The sequence below is a fragment of the Hemiscyllium ocellatum genome, chromosome 3 (genome assembly GCF_020745735.1).
Source record: "Hemiscyllium ocellatum isolate sHemOce1 chromosome 3, sHemOce1.pat.X.cur, whole genome shotgun sequence".
Taxonomy (NCBI): domain Eukaryota; kingdom Metazoa; phylum Chordata; class Chondrichthyes; order Orectolobiformes; family Hemiscylliidae; genus Hemiscyllium; species Hemiscyllium ocellatum.
Window position 1 is genome coordinate 54,266,849 of NC_083403.1, and position 18,982 is coordinate 54,285,830.

Consider the following 18,982-nt stretch of genomic DNA (forward strand, 5'->3'; position numbering starts at 1 on the left):
ACGGCACACAAACCAACAGCCACACTCAGACAACAACTTACTAGAACAAAGGAGCCAATACCCAACATGAGCAAAACTAATGTAGTTTATAAAATACCATGCAAGGACTGCACAAAACACTATATAGGACAAACAGGAAGACAGCTAACAATCCGCATACATGAACACCAACTAGCCACGAAACGACACGACCAGCTATCCCTAGTAGCCACACACTCAGACAACAAGCAACATGAATTCGACTGGGAAAACACTACTATCATAGGGCAAGCCAGACAGAGAACAGCCAGGGAATTCCTAGAGGCATGGCATTCATCCACAAACTCCATCAAACACATCGACCTGGACCCAATATACCAACCACTACAGCGGATAGCTGAAACTGACACCCGGAAGCGGCAAGGACAGACCACTATAAATACCAGAAGAAACATCAAAGAAGCGCTTAGCAGGAGGCTCCAGAGCACTGATGATGTCTCCTAGCCAGGGGACGAAACGTTTGCAACAAAAACTTCCAGCTCGGCGAACAGAACCACTACAACAAGCACCCGAGCTACAAATCTTCACACAAACTTTGAAAACTCTTATCAAAAAAGTGCTCTTCATACAAACACTTGTGTGTAGCTTAATGAAGTTTAAAACAACAAACAGAAATGGACTTTAGTTACTCCGTTCAGAGTCTTAAACAGCAAATTAGTGACTTAGGTCAATACAAATCTCAAACTTTTATTTGTCTGCCTGCAGACTATTTTAATAAGAACAGCTCCTATTGTAATTCCAAATTTACTGAAACCATTTGCCAAAATACAGTTAAAATTCTAAGACGACGACCATTAGGAGTTCTGAGTGAACTAAGCTGCCCCTCCAGATGGCTGATCTCTGACGACAGGTCGGTGAGCAAGCTTTCACCAAGCTAATACGGCTTGAACATTAAAACTAAAGAGTCTTAGCGGTTTATATTTAATCACACGCTTGAAAACCCTGTGTCAATCCTTTGATCAATAGAAGCTGGATTGCAACTACCAGAACACACTGCATGGTACACTTGAGAATCAGGCTATAGAAAGGCCTAAGGTTCACAACTGAAAACTGCTAATATTTGTGCAATCTTAGTCCCAACCGATTCAGTACAAGAAACAGCACCAACTTCAAGGGGAATGATGTAATCAATTCTATCTTGATGCTCTGCAAAAACAAGTCTCCCTTCCTCCAGGTTAGGCTAAGTGAAATCAACAGGAGTGCTATTTTAAAATGTTGAGAGTTTTCCAAATCTGGAATGTAAACCAACATAAATTGCAATATGATAAAAACTTAAAAACAAATAAAATTAAACTATTTCACAATTCTCATATCAGCATTGATAACCAGAGACAATAAATTACTTCAAGGGGCAGCTAATGTACTATTAATAGATCGATCACCTCACCACATTCCCAACATGAAGTGCCCGACCTCCGAGTAAAAAGTGAGGTCTGCAGATGCTGGAGATCAGAGCTGAAAAATGTGCTTTAACCAGCAACACAGCAGGTCAGGCAGCATCCAAGGAACAGGAAATTCGACATTTCGGGCCAGGGCCCTTCATCAGGAATGAGGAGAGGGTGCCAGGCAGGCTAAGATAAAAGGTAGGGAGGAGGGACTTGGGGGAGGGGCGATGGAGGTGTGATAGGTGGAAGGAGGTCAAGGTGAGGGTGATAGGCTGGAGTGGGGTGGGGGCGGAGAGGTCAGGAAGAGGATTGCAGGTCCCTTGAACTCAGCACCGCCCTTCTAACCTGCAATCCTCTTCCTGACCTCTCCGCCCCCACCCCACTCCGGCCTATCATCCTCACCTTGACCTCCTTCCACCTATCACACCTCCATCGCCCCTCCCCCAAGTCCCTCCTCCCTACCTTTTATCTTAGCCTGCCTGGCACCCTCTCCTCATTCCTGATGAAGGGCTCTGGCCTGAAACGTCGAATTTCCTGTTCCTTGGATGCTGCTTGCCCGACCTCTGAGCCAGGAGGCCTGCTTTCAAATGCCACCTGCTCCAGAGATGTGTAATAACATTTTTACAAGTTGTTAAGGAAACTATCTACAAGACCATCAGTATCTAGGTATTTTTGATCAAAAACAATAAACAGGTCAACAATAACTAATGGCTCTTGGTGCTGTGGCAGTGCCCCTTCCTCTGGGCCAGGAGATCCAGGGCCAATTCAAAATTTGCTGAGTTGGTGTTTCCTAACCTGCTGGAACAGGTTCAATAAAAGTGGTTATAAGACACCAGGCTGCAGTTCAAAAACAATATTATTTGGCAATTCTGAAATATGTTGGCTTTATAAAGATGGAAACAGCCAGATTCTTCCTGATTATATGGCTACTGATCAAAACTAAGTTAGACAAATGGGAGATAAAGCAAAATGATCAAACAGAACAGCAAGGTAAAGGCAATGTTACAATTTTAAATTTCAAGTGATTTTGCTTACTCCATGAACTACCTCAATTGTTCTAAATCAGGCTTTTGACTTCTGGAACTGCCTTATTTTATTTGACTATGTGCATTTTATTGCACTGAATGGTGCAGTTTAGTGCAATTCAACTTATACGCCTCTCAGATCCCCACTCAACCTTTCCCGCTCCAAAAGAAAATAACTCAAGCTCATCCAGACCCTCTTCATAGCTGAAATTCTCTCTCCCAAGCAACATCCTGGTCAATCTCCTCTGCACTCCTTCCTGTGCAGCCATATCTTACCTCTAGTGTGGTGACCAGAACCGCGTGCAGTACTTCGTCTGTAGCCTAACCAAAGCTCTGTGCAGTTCTCATGTGATTTCCCTGATCAGTGCTGGTCCATTGTTTGTCATCTATACATGTGATTTAGGCGAGTATATAGTAACCATGGCTAGCAAGTTTGAGTATTGTGTCAAATAAGTGGTGCAGTAGACAGTGACAAAGGTTAGCTCAGAGTACAACAGGATCTTGATCAGCTGGACCAATGGGCCAAAAAGAGTGATAGATACATGAGGTGGTGTATTTGGTAGGACCCCAGGGAGTACTGGTGAACAAAGAGACCTAGGGTGCAGGTACATTGTTCTTTGAAAGTGACATCACAGGTGGATAGGGCGGTGAAGGCAGCATTCTGCATGTTTCCCTTCATTGGTTAGAGTATTGAGCATAGGAGTTGGGATGTCATGTTGTGCTGTATAGGATATAGGTGACACCACTTTTGGAATACTCAGTGCATTTCTCGTCACGCTGCCTTTGGAAGCATATTATTAAATTGGAAAGGGTGCAGAAAAGATTTACAAGGATGTTACTGGCACTGGAGGGTTTGAGTTACAAGGACAGGTTGGACAGGCTGAGACATTTCCCCCTCCACCCCCACCCCGCTACGCGTCGGCAGGGGTGATCTTGTGGAGGTTTCTAAAGATCATAAAGGGCACAGTTACAGTAAATAGCAACGGTCTTCTCCCTAGAGTAGGGTAGTTCAAAACTAGAGGGCATATTTTTAAGGTCAGGGGAAAGATTTTATAAGGACCTCATAGGCAACTCTTTCACAGAGACAAGCTGCCAGAGGGAGTGGTAGAAGGGAGTACAATTACAACATTTCAAAAGTCTTTTGGACAGGTACATGAACAGAAAAGATTTGGAGGGATTCGGGCCAAACGCAGGCAGATAGGATTAGCTTAATTTAGGAAACCTGGTTGGCATGGTGAATTAAACAGAAGTTCTGTGTAACTATGACTGTCTACAACAGCGTGATTAGAACTCAGCCATTTCCCCCTAGTTAAGGGTCAGCACAAGGGAACAACTTTATAGTGGAAAACAGGATGTTTAGCGAGGATTGGAGGGAAACATCTACACTCAGTGGAGGAGGTCTGGAATGCACTGACTGGAGAGTAGTTGAGATGGGAAACCTCAACCTTCACAAAGAACTTGTTTCCAGGGACCCACAGCACCACTCTGTCACTGGCACGAGAAAGGCTCGACTGCCAAGGTGACCATCTTTGAGGAATGTTAAGGGCATAGGCTTAGGGTGAGAAGGGAAAGATACAAGAGAGCCAAGGGGCAACTTTTTCCACAGAGGGTGGTACGTTATGGAATGAGCTGCCAGAGGATGAGGAGGAGACTGGTACAATTGCAACATTTAAGAGGCATTTGGATGGGTATATGAGTAGGAAGGGTTTGGAAGAGATATAGGCCGGGTGCTGGCAGGTGGGTCTGGATTGGGTTGGGATATCTGGTCAGTATGGACGATTTGGACCGAAGGGTCTATTTCCATGCTGTACATCTCTATGACTCTTTGTCACCAACCCCACTTGCATGGTGCGAGTCACTGGATATCTAGATGGCTGGTGGTTTGTTCTGACCATCCAACTTCTTTCGAGGTTACTGTGGCTCAGTGCTTCAAGCTACAGTTCAGCAGCACGGTGGCACAGTGGTTAGCACTGCTGCCTCACAGCACCAGAGACCCGGGTTCAATTCCCGACTCAGGCGACTGACTGTGTGGAGTTTGCACTTTCTCCCCGTGTCTGCGTGGGTTTCCTCCGGGTGCTCCGGTTTCCTCCCACAGTCACAAAGATGTGCGGGTCAGGTGAATTGGCCATGCTAAATTGCCCGTAGTGTTAGGTAAGGGTATGGGTGGGTTGCGCCTCGGCGGGTCGGTGTGGACTTGTTGGGCCGAAGGGCCTGTTTCCACACTGTAAGTCTAATCTAATCTAAAAATCTAATCTAATCTAATCTGTACCCCACCCCAATAATATCTTCATTCAAACTTTAGGTTTCCTTCAACATCTTTTTGATGATGTTCCCTTCATGGGCGCTCCATTAATTTGTTCGTGGTTTCTCATTTACTCAAGAGTGAAAGACAGGAGTAAATCCCAGTTACTGCTGTTCCAATAGCTCCCTTAGAATTGTAATGAATCAAAGTATGGGCTTTCATAACACGACATTCCAAATTTCATCTTCCATAAGTCCATTCATTCTGGTTTATTGACTGTCACTCCATCCATCTCAAAAGATGGCAGGGATTGTTCCAGACCCATCTGGCTGGATATGACGTCAGTATGCATTGAGGGGCTGGGGATTTAGCATGGGGTGTTGTCTGCAGATAACTCATTGCACCAGACCCAGGTTTTACCTGTGGATAGCAAATAAAACACATCCCCAGCCTCAGACATATCCATCCACTGTTCTTCCTAACAACCACCTCTCCCCCCCCACCCCTCCTCCCAAATGGCACTCATGCAGAGGGGAGAAGGTTGTTGACACTTACAACCACATCAAACAACCACACAAGTATATACGTATTAAGGCCTTTCAGTGGATATTCAATCAAGGGGGGATTTCAGACAAAGAGAGCAAATGTTGTGGCAAGTTCTCTCCAGCCATACATTCAAAACACTTCCAAATTGGGTCATGAGACTTTTTTTTCGTTCCTACAAGTATTGGGGACTCTGTCTCCATTCAAGAGCTGACTCTTTGTAAATATATAATTTTGCTGTAACCAACACCTTTTGCTTTGCTAAGTTGTCCCTAAAATGTTAGAGATATGTCTAGCCAATTAATATTTTATTACGTGTTTTTGTAACAATAAAGAAATGCAATTCTCTCCTACAGATCCCTTCAGAACCCCACTGTATACTTCCTTCCAGTCTGAAAGCTAACCACTCACCACTTTTTTGATACTTCAAGTTTTTTTTAAAAATCTAGCTCATTGAATAAATTGAAGATTGAAACCTTGAAATGCCAGAAACAGATTAAATCACAGTACTGTGTAGAAAGTGTACTATGTACTATGGTCCATATTTCAATGCAGCTTTCTTCTGGAGGGGAAATAGCTTTTATTCAGGTAAATCTAGTGATCAAGAAATCCTACTAACAAGTTTTGACATAGACAAAATAAATACGTATAAGCAAAAGAGCAAAATTGTTATTCAAAAGGAAGTCTTGCAGTTGCATCGCATTTTCACAATTATTGAAAATCAAAGCCAATGTATATAGCCAATGAATTCCTTTTTTGAAACATAGTCACTGTCATAACATAGAAAATGCTGCCACAACAGCAATGTTGAACTGATGACTGCTTTATAAAATGAATAATTCCTGAATGGTTACTTACATTCATTTAGAATGATATTGCAAAGGGTAAAATCAACACTTTTCAAAGCCTTTCCAATAAAATTTAACACAATGACTCCAACAACTGTAAGTGAAGAGGACAGGCAAAAATGGGCAAAGAAAAGGAGATTACTGTTTTAATAATTTCACTCCTATTTCCACGATATTCATTCTTTTCAACTAACTCCGATTACTGTCTGGAAAACAGAAACCAAAAGCTACCAATCATTAATAATCCTGCTTCAAGTCACAACTTAAAATGTCAGTTTTTTTTAATAAAATGTACTGCCTCCATTTACACAGATTTAAAGAAAATAGCAGAAGCAGAGCATTGTATTTTGTCTCAGTTGTATTTAAGCTTTTCAGAATACTGTCTGCTTCCAGTTACTTAAATGTTGTTGTCCCTTCCAGAATCCCACATCACAAACTGGGTCCATGTTAGCCAAGGTAGAGGTTATAACAAACCCTGGCTGCAATTTTCTGAAGTATTTTATTCACAATTTGATAAGAGATCATTCTTGTTTGAAAAACTAGAAAAACAAACAAATAATTATTTGGAATGCTCCTGTTACACCCACATCAAGTCAAGCCAGCTGTTATGTTTAAATGATAAACGACCGATAAATGACTACAGTTTCTTCTGGTAATTGCACAAGTCATCATGACTAATCAAAAGAGAAAGTTGAAATTATTTAATGACTTGTAATCAGCAATTTATTGTGGAGACAAAATCTGACCCAGATTGGCAACAAGCTGAAAAACAACTTTCCACTACAGCCAATGTTCCTGTGTTTGCACAATGACACGCTCATACAGGACATAGTTTGATCAGTCAATTTACATGAATTAGGTTATTAACCAATGTCCCAAGGTGAGGTAGATTCTTCCTAATCAGCGTATGATTACAGTGGTTTGTTTAATAAAAATCAAAATTGTTTAAAATTGCCCACGAGGCAGCAGATCCACTGGTTTAGTGATGGTCTTAACCTCCATCCATGTAGTGTAATGCATGGTATATAACATGGTGCTGTTGCTTGTTTGAACAATAACTCTACTGTTTACTAGCAGTAAGCATCAAAAAGTTTGACTAGCCAGCATGTCTTAAAAATAGCCTGACCCTCCGAAGAGGAAATGTACCATTCCAAGTTGGCAGTCACGTAGCTAGCAAATTTGGCTTGGGAGATAAAAATTTGGCACTACATGGAGAACAGAGGAGAACCTTTTTCTGCTTTTTATCTTATCCCAGCCTGCATCCCCTCACCACAGAACAAGGTAGTGCAGTGCACAGTTGGGTCTCGTACATACCCATTGCAGTCTCCTCCAACAGAAAGTCAGCAACATGCCAGTCGCTGAGGTACATCACATTGCATAGGTGCAGTGAAAAGAGAAAAGTATACAAGACAAATCCAAAGTGATTGAAATATGGAATAGTTTGTTGGATAGAGTTGGTTTGCACTACTTAGCTTGCAGTGGATTTTGTTTCAGCACAGTGGCCAAGGAACTGTCATGGTTTGGTTCAGCTGATGATTAGGGAACATAGGTTCTGTTCAGTGTTAATGCAGTCAAAGGAGCTGATCATTAGCTGATCCAGCCTGGCCAGAAAGGAGACGTATCAGTTGTTTCCCCCCCCCCCACCACCACTCCAACTTTTCCATCCCCACCCACCCACATTCTCCTCCCTGGTGAGGTATATCCAGGCCATGGTGAGGTTATGATAGAGACAGTGATGAATTGCGACACCCCCGCCTCATACCTCTGAGCTCTCACTGAGGGATCTAGACAGTAAAAGCATTGCACAAGAACACAATAGTCTGCTCAATCAAATTTTGAATGTAGTTATGGCTCTCAACACATTCATATCACCCACACCATATCAGTGGAGCACCACAGTAATGAGCTAGTTGTTCAAGATGACCCTTGCTGCCCATTAGCCACTCACGAAAAGTGTCTGAAGTGTTATTAGTATGTTGGACTTGCAAAGTGTAAGGCACCATGGCTGCTGCTATGATATTAGATCTTAACAATTGCATTGCACTATGTAACAATTCAACTGCACTTGGAGCTTGGGGAACCTTTTTCAGTAGGGAATCTCTGAATTTCTACACTGTTCTTTCAAAATACAAAATGTGACCAATGACACCCTGCACCATGATACTGAGCCCAGTGAAGCCACACACCCAGACCAACTGGAAAGGGAATACACTGCACTCCTCTTTGGCCAGAGAATTGGTTACCTCGATTTTCTCACTCTATGGAGCTCATTGTTAGATGTTGGAGATGTCCCCTCTGGCCTAGAAAAACTGAAGTCAAGTAGATCATGGTAAGGGTCTTTGTCTCGGTCAATGATGCCCTTCTCCTACTTTGAGGCTGCAGGCCTGTCTGCAGAAAGGGAGACTTATGCCTGACATTGAGTGGTCTGAGCAGACCACAAAAGAGAAAATCAAGCCCTTCCCATTTGCAATGCATATTGAACACATTAAACTATAGGTGATTAACAGGGAGTATGAACTGAAATTGCAAGCTTGAAAACATCATTAAAGTCAGATGCATTTTGTGCTGATTTCACAAGCACCCCTTCATATGTCTGAGTGCACACAGGCAGTGTCCATGCTGGCTGTTGCCTATACATTGGTTATGTGCTTCTGATTTTGGCAAATTGCCAAGAGACCCATTGGCTGGAACTGGATACCTGTATCTACACCTTGTACTTTTCAGTATTGATTATTCTGATAAATGAATGGTCAATGATTAAATAAAGTAACACATGGACTTGAATTGGTAAAGATTACATAACTCATTACAGATTTCATCAAAATATTAACTTTTTTTTGGTCAAGGATGCAAAGCGGTCTTTTTTTAAAAAAAAATCACTCATGGAATGTCAGCAAAAGTGGCTGAGCCAGTATTTATTACACATCCCTGGTTACCCTTGAGAAAGTCATGGTGAGCTGCCTTCTTGAACCTCTGCAGGGCATTTGGCGCAGGGACAAGACACACAATGCTGTTAGCGAGGGAGCTCCAGGAATGTACCCAGCCACTCTGAGTGAACAGTGATATATTCCAAGTCATCAAGGTTTAGAGAAGAAATTGCATATGGTGGCATTCCATGTATTCGCTGGCCTTATCCTTTAGGCAAGTGCGGTCATGGGAGAAAGTGAGGATTGCAGATGCTGGAGATCAGAGTCGGAATTTCTGATGAAGGGCTTATAACTGAAACTTCGATTCTCCTGCTCCTCAGATGCTGCGGGACTTGCTGTGCTTTTCCAGCACCACACCCTTGACATAACGGTCATGGTGAATTTCTGCAACGCATCCTGCGGGTAGTGGCTGCAGTGTGGATAGTGGAGGGTGTGGATGTTTGTGGATGCTGATTAAGTGGGCTGCTTTGTCCTGGATGATATCAAGCTTAGAGTGTTGTTGAAGCTGCACAAATCAAGTGGGGAGTATTCCATCACACTTGTGCCTTCAAGTTGATGGACAGACTTTGGGAAGTCAGCAGGCATATTCTTAAAAACAGTCAATGTTTGTTTGTAAAATGTATTCATTCATGGGATGTGGGTATCATTGGACGATAATTTAATACCAGCACTGACAAAGCTCGTGGTGAGCTTCCTTCTCAAACTCCCTAGTCCTTGTTGCCAATGTGTACCCATAGGGGTGTTAGGAAGGGAGTTCCAGGATTTTGACTCGGACATTAAAAGAAACAGTGATATAATCTCAAGCCAGGCTTGGTGAGTAGCTTGGAGGGGAAATTCAGACGGCAGTGCTCCCATGCATCCTTCCAGGTAGCAGAGGTTACATGTGTGGAAGATACTGTCTAAGGAGAATTGATGGGTTGTTGCAGTGTACCATATGGATCGTAAACGTCAAGGCAGTTAAAGTTAAAAGGAATTAGATAGGGTGCCATCAAGTTGACTGCTTTATCCTGAATAGTTGTCTTTTTAGGTAGTCAGTACCAAGTGCATGTTGGCAAGATAATAGGAGAGAAACATCCAATCTAAAATGTACACCTGAAATAATCTTAGGAGTATGAAGTATTGATTGTAATCCTGAAGGATCAGTGACAAGACATTAACTCTTAATAGCATGAAGAGAAACAGGGCTATTGCAGCTAAGTCAAATTACCCAAATAGGAGCTTAGCACAATTCTCAGCTTTCTGCTAGCCCAAGGCAATCATAAAACTGCGTCAGTATTAAAATGTGTATGTGAATTTAAGTTCCTACATCCGATTGACACAATGCTAATGAGCTGAACTATGGCATACTAACAGATTACTGTGTTAAACATCTCAGTATCTCAAAGGCTTAAACCCTGAATCAATCAAATCAATTGAAGAGCTATAGATAAGACAGCAAAGGAGTTGCCACTTTAGTTCTATTTTCATTTGCATCCAAGTATGTTTCGACTTTAAGCTCCAACTCAGAGGCCGAGTATCCAATATCAAGATGCAAAGAGATTCTCTTGCCTCAACCTACCAGGATGATGGATGATAGGAAAACTATTGGACGAGACCGTCAATTCTTTCAGTCCCTTATATTGAAAAACTTAACAGGATTTTTTTTTTTAAGTTTGCCCATCTGGCACCATCTTCAATCCATGGGGTACTTCCACTTCAATGAGCTGGAATGCTAAGCTCCCAGTTAAGTCAACAATTACAACCTCACTTCCATCCCTCGATGATGCCAGCATTTGGGCCCTGGGAAGAATATAGATTTTTTTATCCACACTTCGATCTCTCCTATACTCAATTTTTTTCCTTGTCATCCTTGCTCAGCTCCTATTCTCCATACTAACATGTCAGACATTCAATTGCCTACATTCTCTGTTGCATTAATTTATGGTCGACTATTATCTCGTTCTCACGGTCCAACTACAGTGCCCTGTTCTCCAGCGCATACAATTTAAAATTTCAAACCTTTCCATTGCCTCATTACATCCCGCAGCTCCTCCACCTGATCATTCCTTCTCATAACCGGCAATTCTTTGGTTTATTACATATTCCATTTTCTTGGCTCAGCTCTACAATCAGCGCAACCATCACACTGGTGCAAACACTTCTTTCAGTTGGCCTTGATATCAGAGCACTGATCGTTATCTAATAATTCAGTGCACACATTAAATTGTGTATTCAGCCCAAGTCTAAATCAACATGCCAGACAATGATGCTGGAAAAGAATTCCCGCAGGACAGACATTTTTGCTGGAAGCTTTGCATATAAAAATTGCACTGTTACAATTGGACAGGCAGTATATTTGATTTGTTGTACATTGATAATCTTAAACTAATAACGGGCTCCACTGAAAATAAAACCAAAAAGTCAGATAATGTACTGTTGTAAAATTGCAACACAGGTCATTGTTTTACCTCGTTATCAGTGCCAACGTCTAACATCACTGGTAAACACTGTTGGGGATTCATTCCAACGCATGCGGTGTAGAGTGCTAGCTTACCAACTGGAATGCCCATTCCATAACTCCCAAGGTCTCCAAGACCCAAGATACGTTCTCCATCTGTGATGACAATAGCCTTGACAAATAGCAAATAGAGAGTTTGAGACAAAGGCAAGATTCATATAATATGATAGCAGCAGAATCATTCATCAACATAATAAAGACAACCTGAATTCTTAATCTCAAACATATGTTAGAGGAGGGGAGGGGAGTTAGAAACAACACTTGTCACTGCTCTTCATCTTACCTTAGCTTTGAAAAATATTTCTGGAGACCAGATAGTTAGAACCCTATCCAAACAGTTAACTGAGGTCCTTCGATTAGGAAAAAAAGAAAAATATACAAGTACAGAAATTTTACAAGGGTCTCAACATAACTGGCAGAGATTCCATTGGACTTGGATCAAAGTAGTTGCTTCCTTGAGAATTCCAGTGGTGACCTGTAGAGTCAGGATATAACTGAGAATTCCAGGGTGAAGCCTGGGTGAGGCAATGGGAATGTGATTCACAATTCAGCTGACAGCAATCGTTTGCTTTGAAAAGCTTTAGTTCATAACCCAAGTGAAAAATTATTTAAGGGGCTTTAAATTTTAAATTGAAAGTGGAAGGTGATGAACCCTTGGTTCAGTTTCTCTGACACTCATCTTTGCAGTTAGTACAAGCAATGGATAAAGCGTTTATTTGACTCCAATATAACGGATGTATTTGAAGCCAAAAACCTGTCAAAAATAGGTATTACCTTCGGATTCGTGACTATTACACACAATTAACCCTACAATTGAAACACCCTGCTTGTGATTCAATTTCAAATCCCTTCCCTCCCATAGTTACTGCTAACTCCTGATCGACGACAGGGGTCAGCAGCCCTGTATTATCACACCCGAATAACTACATTCATATGTGAAAATCAGGGAGACCTAACAAGCAATTAGACTCACGCACCTGTTTCACCGTGAACCTAAATCTTAACCTTTCGCAAAGAAATGAAAGGACCTTTTTTTTTTAAAAAAAAAGTGTCCATGGGATATGGGTGTCTTAGGCCAGGTCAGCATTCGGTGCCCATCTCCAACTGCCCTGGAGAAGTTGGTGAGCTGCTTTCTCGAACCACCACAGTCTTCATGGTACAAGGACATTCAATGTTCCATTTGGAAAGGAGTTTGAGGTTTTTGAGTCAGTGACAGTGAACAGTCAGTGATATAGTTGCTGGTCAGTGTGGCAGGGAGAGGAGCATGCACTTACTGCCATTGACCTTCCAGCTGGCTAAGGTCTGTTTGGAAAGTGGTGTTGGAGGAGCCTTGTTGCGTCACTGCGTCAACAGCATCTTGTTGATGGCACACATTGCTGTTACTGAGTGTCAGTGCTATAGGGAGCGAAAGGTCACTGGAATAAGATCAGGAGTGGGAAATAAAAAAGGTACTTATTTTCAGAAGACCCAGAGGTTGACTGTACCTTCAGCTGTCTTTGTTTTGGGATACATAGGTGAGTAAGCTCAGGCAAGAAATCACACAAATAATTATTAATCTCATCTTTTCAGAAAAGATATCCTTCACAATTTTACAACTTCTCACCAGCTAAACCAAGCCAAAACAGTGTGCTGTAGGGTATTCTGGAATTCTATGCACTGTACCACAGAAAGGAGGTCTAGTATCTTCCCACCAGAGCCAAATGAATAGATGAGTCACACTCTTGTGTGGACTTGAAGTTCATGTGTTAACAATTGTGACTTGCGGACAGAATGCCTGCCTGACCTTTATTGCATTGTGTGAAAATGTCCTGTGGGGAAACCAGCAAAGAGAAAAGCCAAAAGAAAGACACAAGGTTTCAGTAAATACACAGCAACTCAAAACATACCCAAATATCATTCTCAGGCCAGGACTTCAGAAGTGTAGCAATATGTCCACGGTCATGGATCGTAATAAAAAGACCCCTGAGAGAGAGAGAGAGAGAGAGATCAGAAATGATTTTAGTTTTTTGGCTTTCATTAAAAGTGTATCACAACTTAACAAGCAAGCCTTGGAAGGTGGGGGAGGTCAGTCCCATGAGATGGGGACCCCAGTTATCTGAATTGGCATGCCATGTATACAAAATGTTGCCAAGCCAAATCAAAATGATTGTTAATCATATATAGCAGGTCCAAAATTAACAATACCATAAATTAACAGTCATTTACAACAGCAATGCATGTGCATGCCCTATACGATACATTGTACTGGACAGTAAAGTTGAACAACTTTACAAGACATTCTTCTTTATTCAGACTTGTCTGAAATACAACATGTGAAAGTAATTTGTTTTTCTAAATCAACAAGGTGTGTCAAACCTGGCTGTCCTATTAAAATTTGTGCCCAGATTACAAAACTATTAGGATGCCACAGTCTGAGCTGCCTTTGTGCCAACCATAACTAAATGACCAAGGCTCAATTGCAGTTCTATTAATACATTCCAACCCAGTTGTCTGGTACGTGTTTAAAAGAAACACATGTTGATTGCACTGACATATAAAAACATGCCAATTCAGAATGCAGTGTAATTGGCTGCGTCAGGGCCAATGCACCATTCATATTCACTTGAGCAGAGGTAGATTAACAATGGCAGAAAGATGTATTTGTTGTCAGCTTTTGAAAGGAAACCTTCAGCAGTAAGTTAACTCATGAAGCATCAGACAAACAAAGCTGATTTCAATACCATAATCCTGAAATTTCACAATGGTTCTCACCAATTCCCTCCCGAGGGAGAGGACATAGGGAGATGTCTTTTTGCAATGTGGCTAACCAGTATTAAAAATACACATATTGGGGGATATCATTTATGTGGACTCACCACAAAAGCACAGTGGCTACAAGAGCAGGTCAGAGGTTAGGGATACAGTGGCAAGTAACTCACCTTCCGACTCCCCAAAGCCAGTCCACCATCTACAAGGAACAAATCAGGAGTAGGATGGAATACTTTCCACTTGCCCGAATGAGTGCAGCCCCAACAGCGTGCAAGAAGTTTGACATCATCCAGGCCCAGGCAGCCAGCTTGATTAGCATCCACAAGCTTTCACTCCCTCCACCACAGACACTCCATATACACTGCTGTCACTATCTACAAGATGCACTGCAGAAATTCATCAAAGTCCCTCAGGCAGCACCTGCCAAACCCACGGCCACTTCCGTTTAGAAGGACAAGAGCAGGCCACCACCTTCAAAGTTTCCCTCCAGACCACTCAGCATCCTGACTAGGAAATGTATTGCTGTTCCTTCACGGTTGCTGGGTCAAAATCCTGGAACTCCCTCCCTAATTGCATTGTGGGTCAACCTACAGCAGGTGGGCTGCAGAAGTTCAAGACGACAGCTCACCACCACCTTCATGGGCAACTAGGGATGAGGAATAAATACTGGCACAGCCAGCGACACCCACATCCCACAAAAATCAATTTTTAAAAATTATTTTACAATTACAGGTACTTTACCTGATAAAACAAAAAATTAGTTGCTCAGTTCAGTCATCTGGGGACTCTGTGGTGATGCTACGCATACAAAATATAAATGAATGACCAAAAGGTGATGCTAATAATTTCTTCATTCTTTTGCAGGCAGCTTAGAGCACGTCATTTTTTTTTAAACTGCCCAGCGAATGTATATGTATCCAGGTTTACATGACTCAATTCCGATCAAGTTGCCGATTTGATTTATTTCTGGATTTAGAATTAACAGGTCATGAGGCTAAATCCATATTCATAGTCAGTACTTGGTGCCTGGAATGTTGCACAAATGTCAAGAATGAACATTTTTCAAAACTGGTCATCTTTAAAGGGCAGAATTCACCAAATCACAATGTTTGAATAGAATGTGTCTGAATTATTGCCACAAACCAGTTTGAAATCCAAATACTGTTCACATATTTGTTGCCACATTTTCATTATAGTTTAGTGTAAGAGAATATCAATTGCACTACACTTATGGATTTGGAAGAGAACGAGTTGTCTTGGTGGTGATTGCAGCCTGATCAAAAGCATGCCACTTTAAATTCCACTTGCAGACATCTACTTTTCAGGTGGTTACCTAGCAGCCACATGGATTGAAGGACTGTAGCAGTGTCAACAGCAGAGAATCTTAACTTCATCACTCCAATAAACATAGCTACAGAGATACGGAATTATTCATCTTAGCTTTTGTAAACTGCATAGCTTCAATTGTTGCCAAACAACTGAGAATTGCCACAGCAATACCATTTCACATGGAACATCATTCAGAGCCATCAACACAAAACTATTCTGGCTCTGTTGAGCATTTTCAGGCAATACTGGAACATTGCATTTATCCATTTGTTCTCTGCAGTACTTGACCAAGACATTGTCAAGTAAGCTAATGTGGATCTGCAACGAACTCTCTACATTCAAAGATCAAACTACCACTGCATCACACTGAAGTTAGAAAAATATTCAACTCTCCCTTTCTTCATAGGTTGCTCTTGAAGCATTTCAATGCATTCATAATTGAGTCCTGTGTCCAAGCATCATATACTCCAAGATCATCTCAGGTACACAATTCTGTTCCAACAAATGTTTGGATTCACATTGCAACACTGTCGCTATGCTACTTTTCTTTCCAAGAATAAACAGACATGGTGTGTGATGCAAGCGTCATCTTCCATAAATCAAGCTCACTTAATGTAAAATTGTTCGATTGTGTTACAATGTCGTAAGCAGTCACTTTCACAAATGAGTCTTAAAACAATACCAGATTTTTGAAATTTGATGTACAAAATGCAATTTTGCTTTTTTGAAATGACTACTTTCTTCTAGGATTAACAGGAAGATAAAGTCAACAGCCTTACCACCACACAGCTGATCTGTCTTGAGAGACTATTCATGGTGGGTCACCATGCCTCATGCAAGGGGGATGGTTGAGAAAGAGATTCCTTTGTAACCTCAGACATAGGTGTGACTATGAACATGTGATTTGTGTAATTTATTCAAGAATGCTTGTTACATATAGTCAATACTCCACAAATTCAGAAGTGTACATTGCACTGTATCAGCTCTCAATAATTGCTGTATACTTAGCCCCATGATCATGAAGGTCCTGTATGAATAAAATAGACACAGACATACCCTCTGACCTGCTCTTGTAGCCACTGCATTATAAGGGGAGTCCAGTTGAGTTTCTGGTCAATAGTAACCCTAGGATGTTGACAGTGGGGCATGGGGCAGTGGCTAGATTGTCTCTAGTGGTGATGGTCATAGCCTGGCACGTGGTGAAAATATTACTTGCCACTTGCCAACCCAAATCTGGATATTGCCCTAATCCAGTTGCATTTGCACATGGACCGCTTCAATATCTGAGGATTAACGAATGGTGCTGAGTATTGTGCATTTCACTGGTGAACATCCCCACTTCTGATGTTATGATAGAAGATAATTGATTCATGAATCAGTTGAAGATGGCTGGTTCTAGGACACTACTTTGAGGAATTCTTGCAGAGATGCCCTGGAACAGAGCTCACTGATTTCTAACAGCCACAACCATCTCACTATGTGCCAGGTATGACTCCAACCAGCGCGGATTTTGGCCCAATTCCCATGGATGCCAGTTTTGGCAGAACTCCTTGATGCCACACTCAGTCAAAAGTAGCCTTGATGTCAAGAGTTGTCACACTCCCCTCCGCTCTGGAATTTTGATTGTTGTTTGGCATTCTAGTCCTGCTTGGTAGCTTCACCAATTTGATACTTCATTTTTATTATGTCTGGTACTGCACCTTCTGCACTCTCCGTTGAGCAAGGGTGACCCTTCTGGCTTGAAGGCAATGGTTGAGTAAGTGATATGCCAAGCCTTTAGGTTGCCAATTTGTACTGACATACAATTCTGCTGCTGTTTATGGCTCACAGTGCCTCATGGGTTCCTATTGTGCCCCATTTAACACTGATTGTGGCACAGAGCACAGAGGGTAAGACCAGTACAGTTGTCACTCTTAGTGATGCTGCATCTGCAGCAGGCAGATTGGTAAGGATGGAGTCAAATGCGTTTTTCCTCTTGTTGGCTCTCACCGACTGCCAAGACCCAGTACAGCAGTTGTGCCTTTTAGGACTGGACCAGCTTGATCAATGAAGTGCTGCTGTAACTTTAACTTTGGAGATCAGGTATTGTTTGGAAGTTTTTAAAAAATGCTCTCTCAAAAATCAATATGCCCAGAACTCCTCTCATTGCTCCAAGTGTGGTTTTGCGAGGACTTTGTACAAGTCCTATCTCTTTAATCCTCCAATTATAAAGGCCAGTATTCTTTTGGTCTTTGAATATTCTGTACCTTTCATTTTAAATATTTGGACCCTTCAGTCTCTTTGGACCTCCACGGTTTCTAGCTTTTCACCACTTAATAGGTAGTCTGTTGATCCTTTTCAGATTCCAAGCGGATAACCTCACCTTCTGATTCACCAACTTTCTCTACTCCTTTGAATCTATCAATAACCCTTTGTATGGGACATATAAAGCTGCACAGCTTCCAATACTGACAACATTTATATCATCAACAAGCTTTGATATATGGCCATTTAAACTATTAATAAACGCAATAAATAGTTGAACCCCAACACAATCATGTGGAACACTACTAGTCAGTCATATTCTACCTATTACAGCAACAGTTCAAGATCCCTCCTCTCCCACACTATTTCAATGAACTCAGCTTTATCCAATTGCTTTTTAAAAAGGGTCTTTATGGAATGCCTTCTGGAACCCATGTAAATAAAACTGATAGACATTGCCCTATCCAATTTCTTTGTTCAGTACTTCAAAAACTTGTGCCCAATTTGTTAGACGTAATCTACCCTTTATGCCCATGCTGCTGTCTTTGATCAGTTGAAAATTAATAGGATGTTCAGTCACCATACCTTTGATTATAGATAAACTATTGCCCAATAGTTGTTGTTCAACTAATTGTTCTGTAATTCCTCATTTTCCTTGACTAATTTCTTAAGCAGAATAAATAAATGTTTTCAATTCGAAGATATGGGATAACTTTAACTTTCATTTTCCAATGTCCTCCTTCCTTTGAAACTTCCATCTCAATGGCTTCAAAGCCATAATTAAAGAAAAGCATGCTTTAACAAATATTATATATTTAGAAAATTGTTAATTTTACATAGAAGCAATGATAAGCTGATTAATGTATTCAGTGTGACTCAGAGCTAGAAAGAATTGAATATAAATCTATTTGTCACTCTTCAGCAAATACCATTTGATGTAATGCCTGTTACTTTGGGCTACACTTGATGTTTGTGGTAAGATGACCTCATTAGCTTTGCAATTAAATGAGAAACTGGTCTTTTTGCAGTCAGCTTGGCTTAGAGTGAAGACAGGCATAATGACATTTGAATTTTTGAAAAATTGTGTACCTAGTTTGAACTCAAATTAACAACAATAAAAACTGAAAAATGCACAAAATGATAAAATATTTGTAT

General features: G+C 41.4%; 1 protein-coding gene across 1 annotated transcript in view; it reads right to left on the minus strand.

Moving 5' to 3' along the window:
- me1 (malic enzyme 1, NADP(+)-dependent, cytosolic) overlaps positions 1 to 18,982 on the minus strand; it is a 425,357-nt gene that overhangs the window by 218,993 nt on the left and 187,382 nt on the right. Inside the window, exons 4-5 of the mRNA XM_060850027.1 lie at positions 13,393 to 13,468; positions 11,457 to 11,618 (exon numbers count right to left, since the gene is read on the minus strand). Coding sequence (XP_060706010.1) covers positions 11,457 to 11,618; positions 13,393 to 13,468 — 238 coding nt within the window. The remainder of the gene's footprint in view (positions 1 to 11,456; positions 11,619 to 13,392; positions 13,469 to 18,982) is intronic.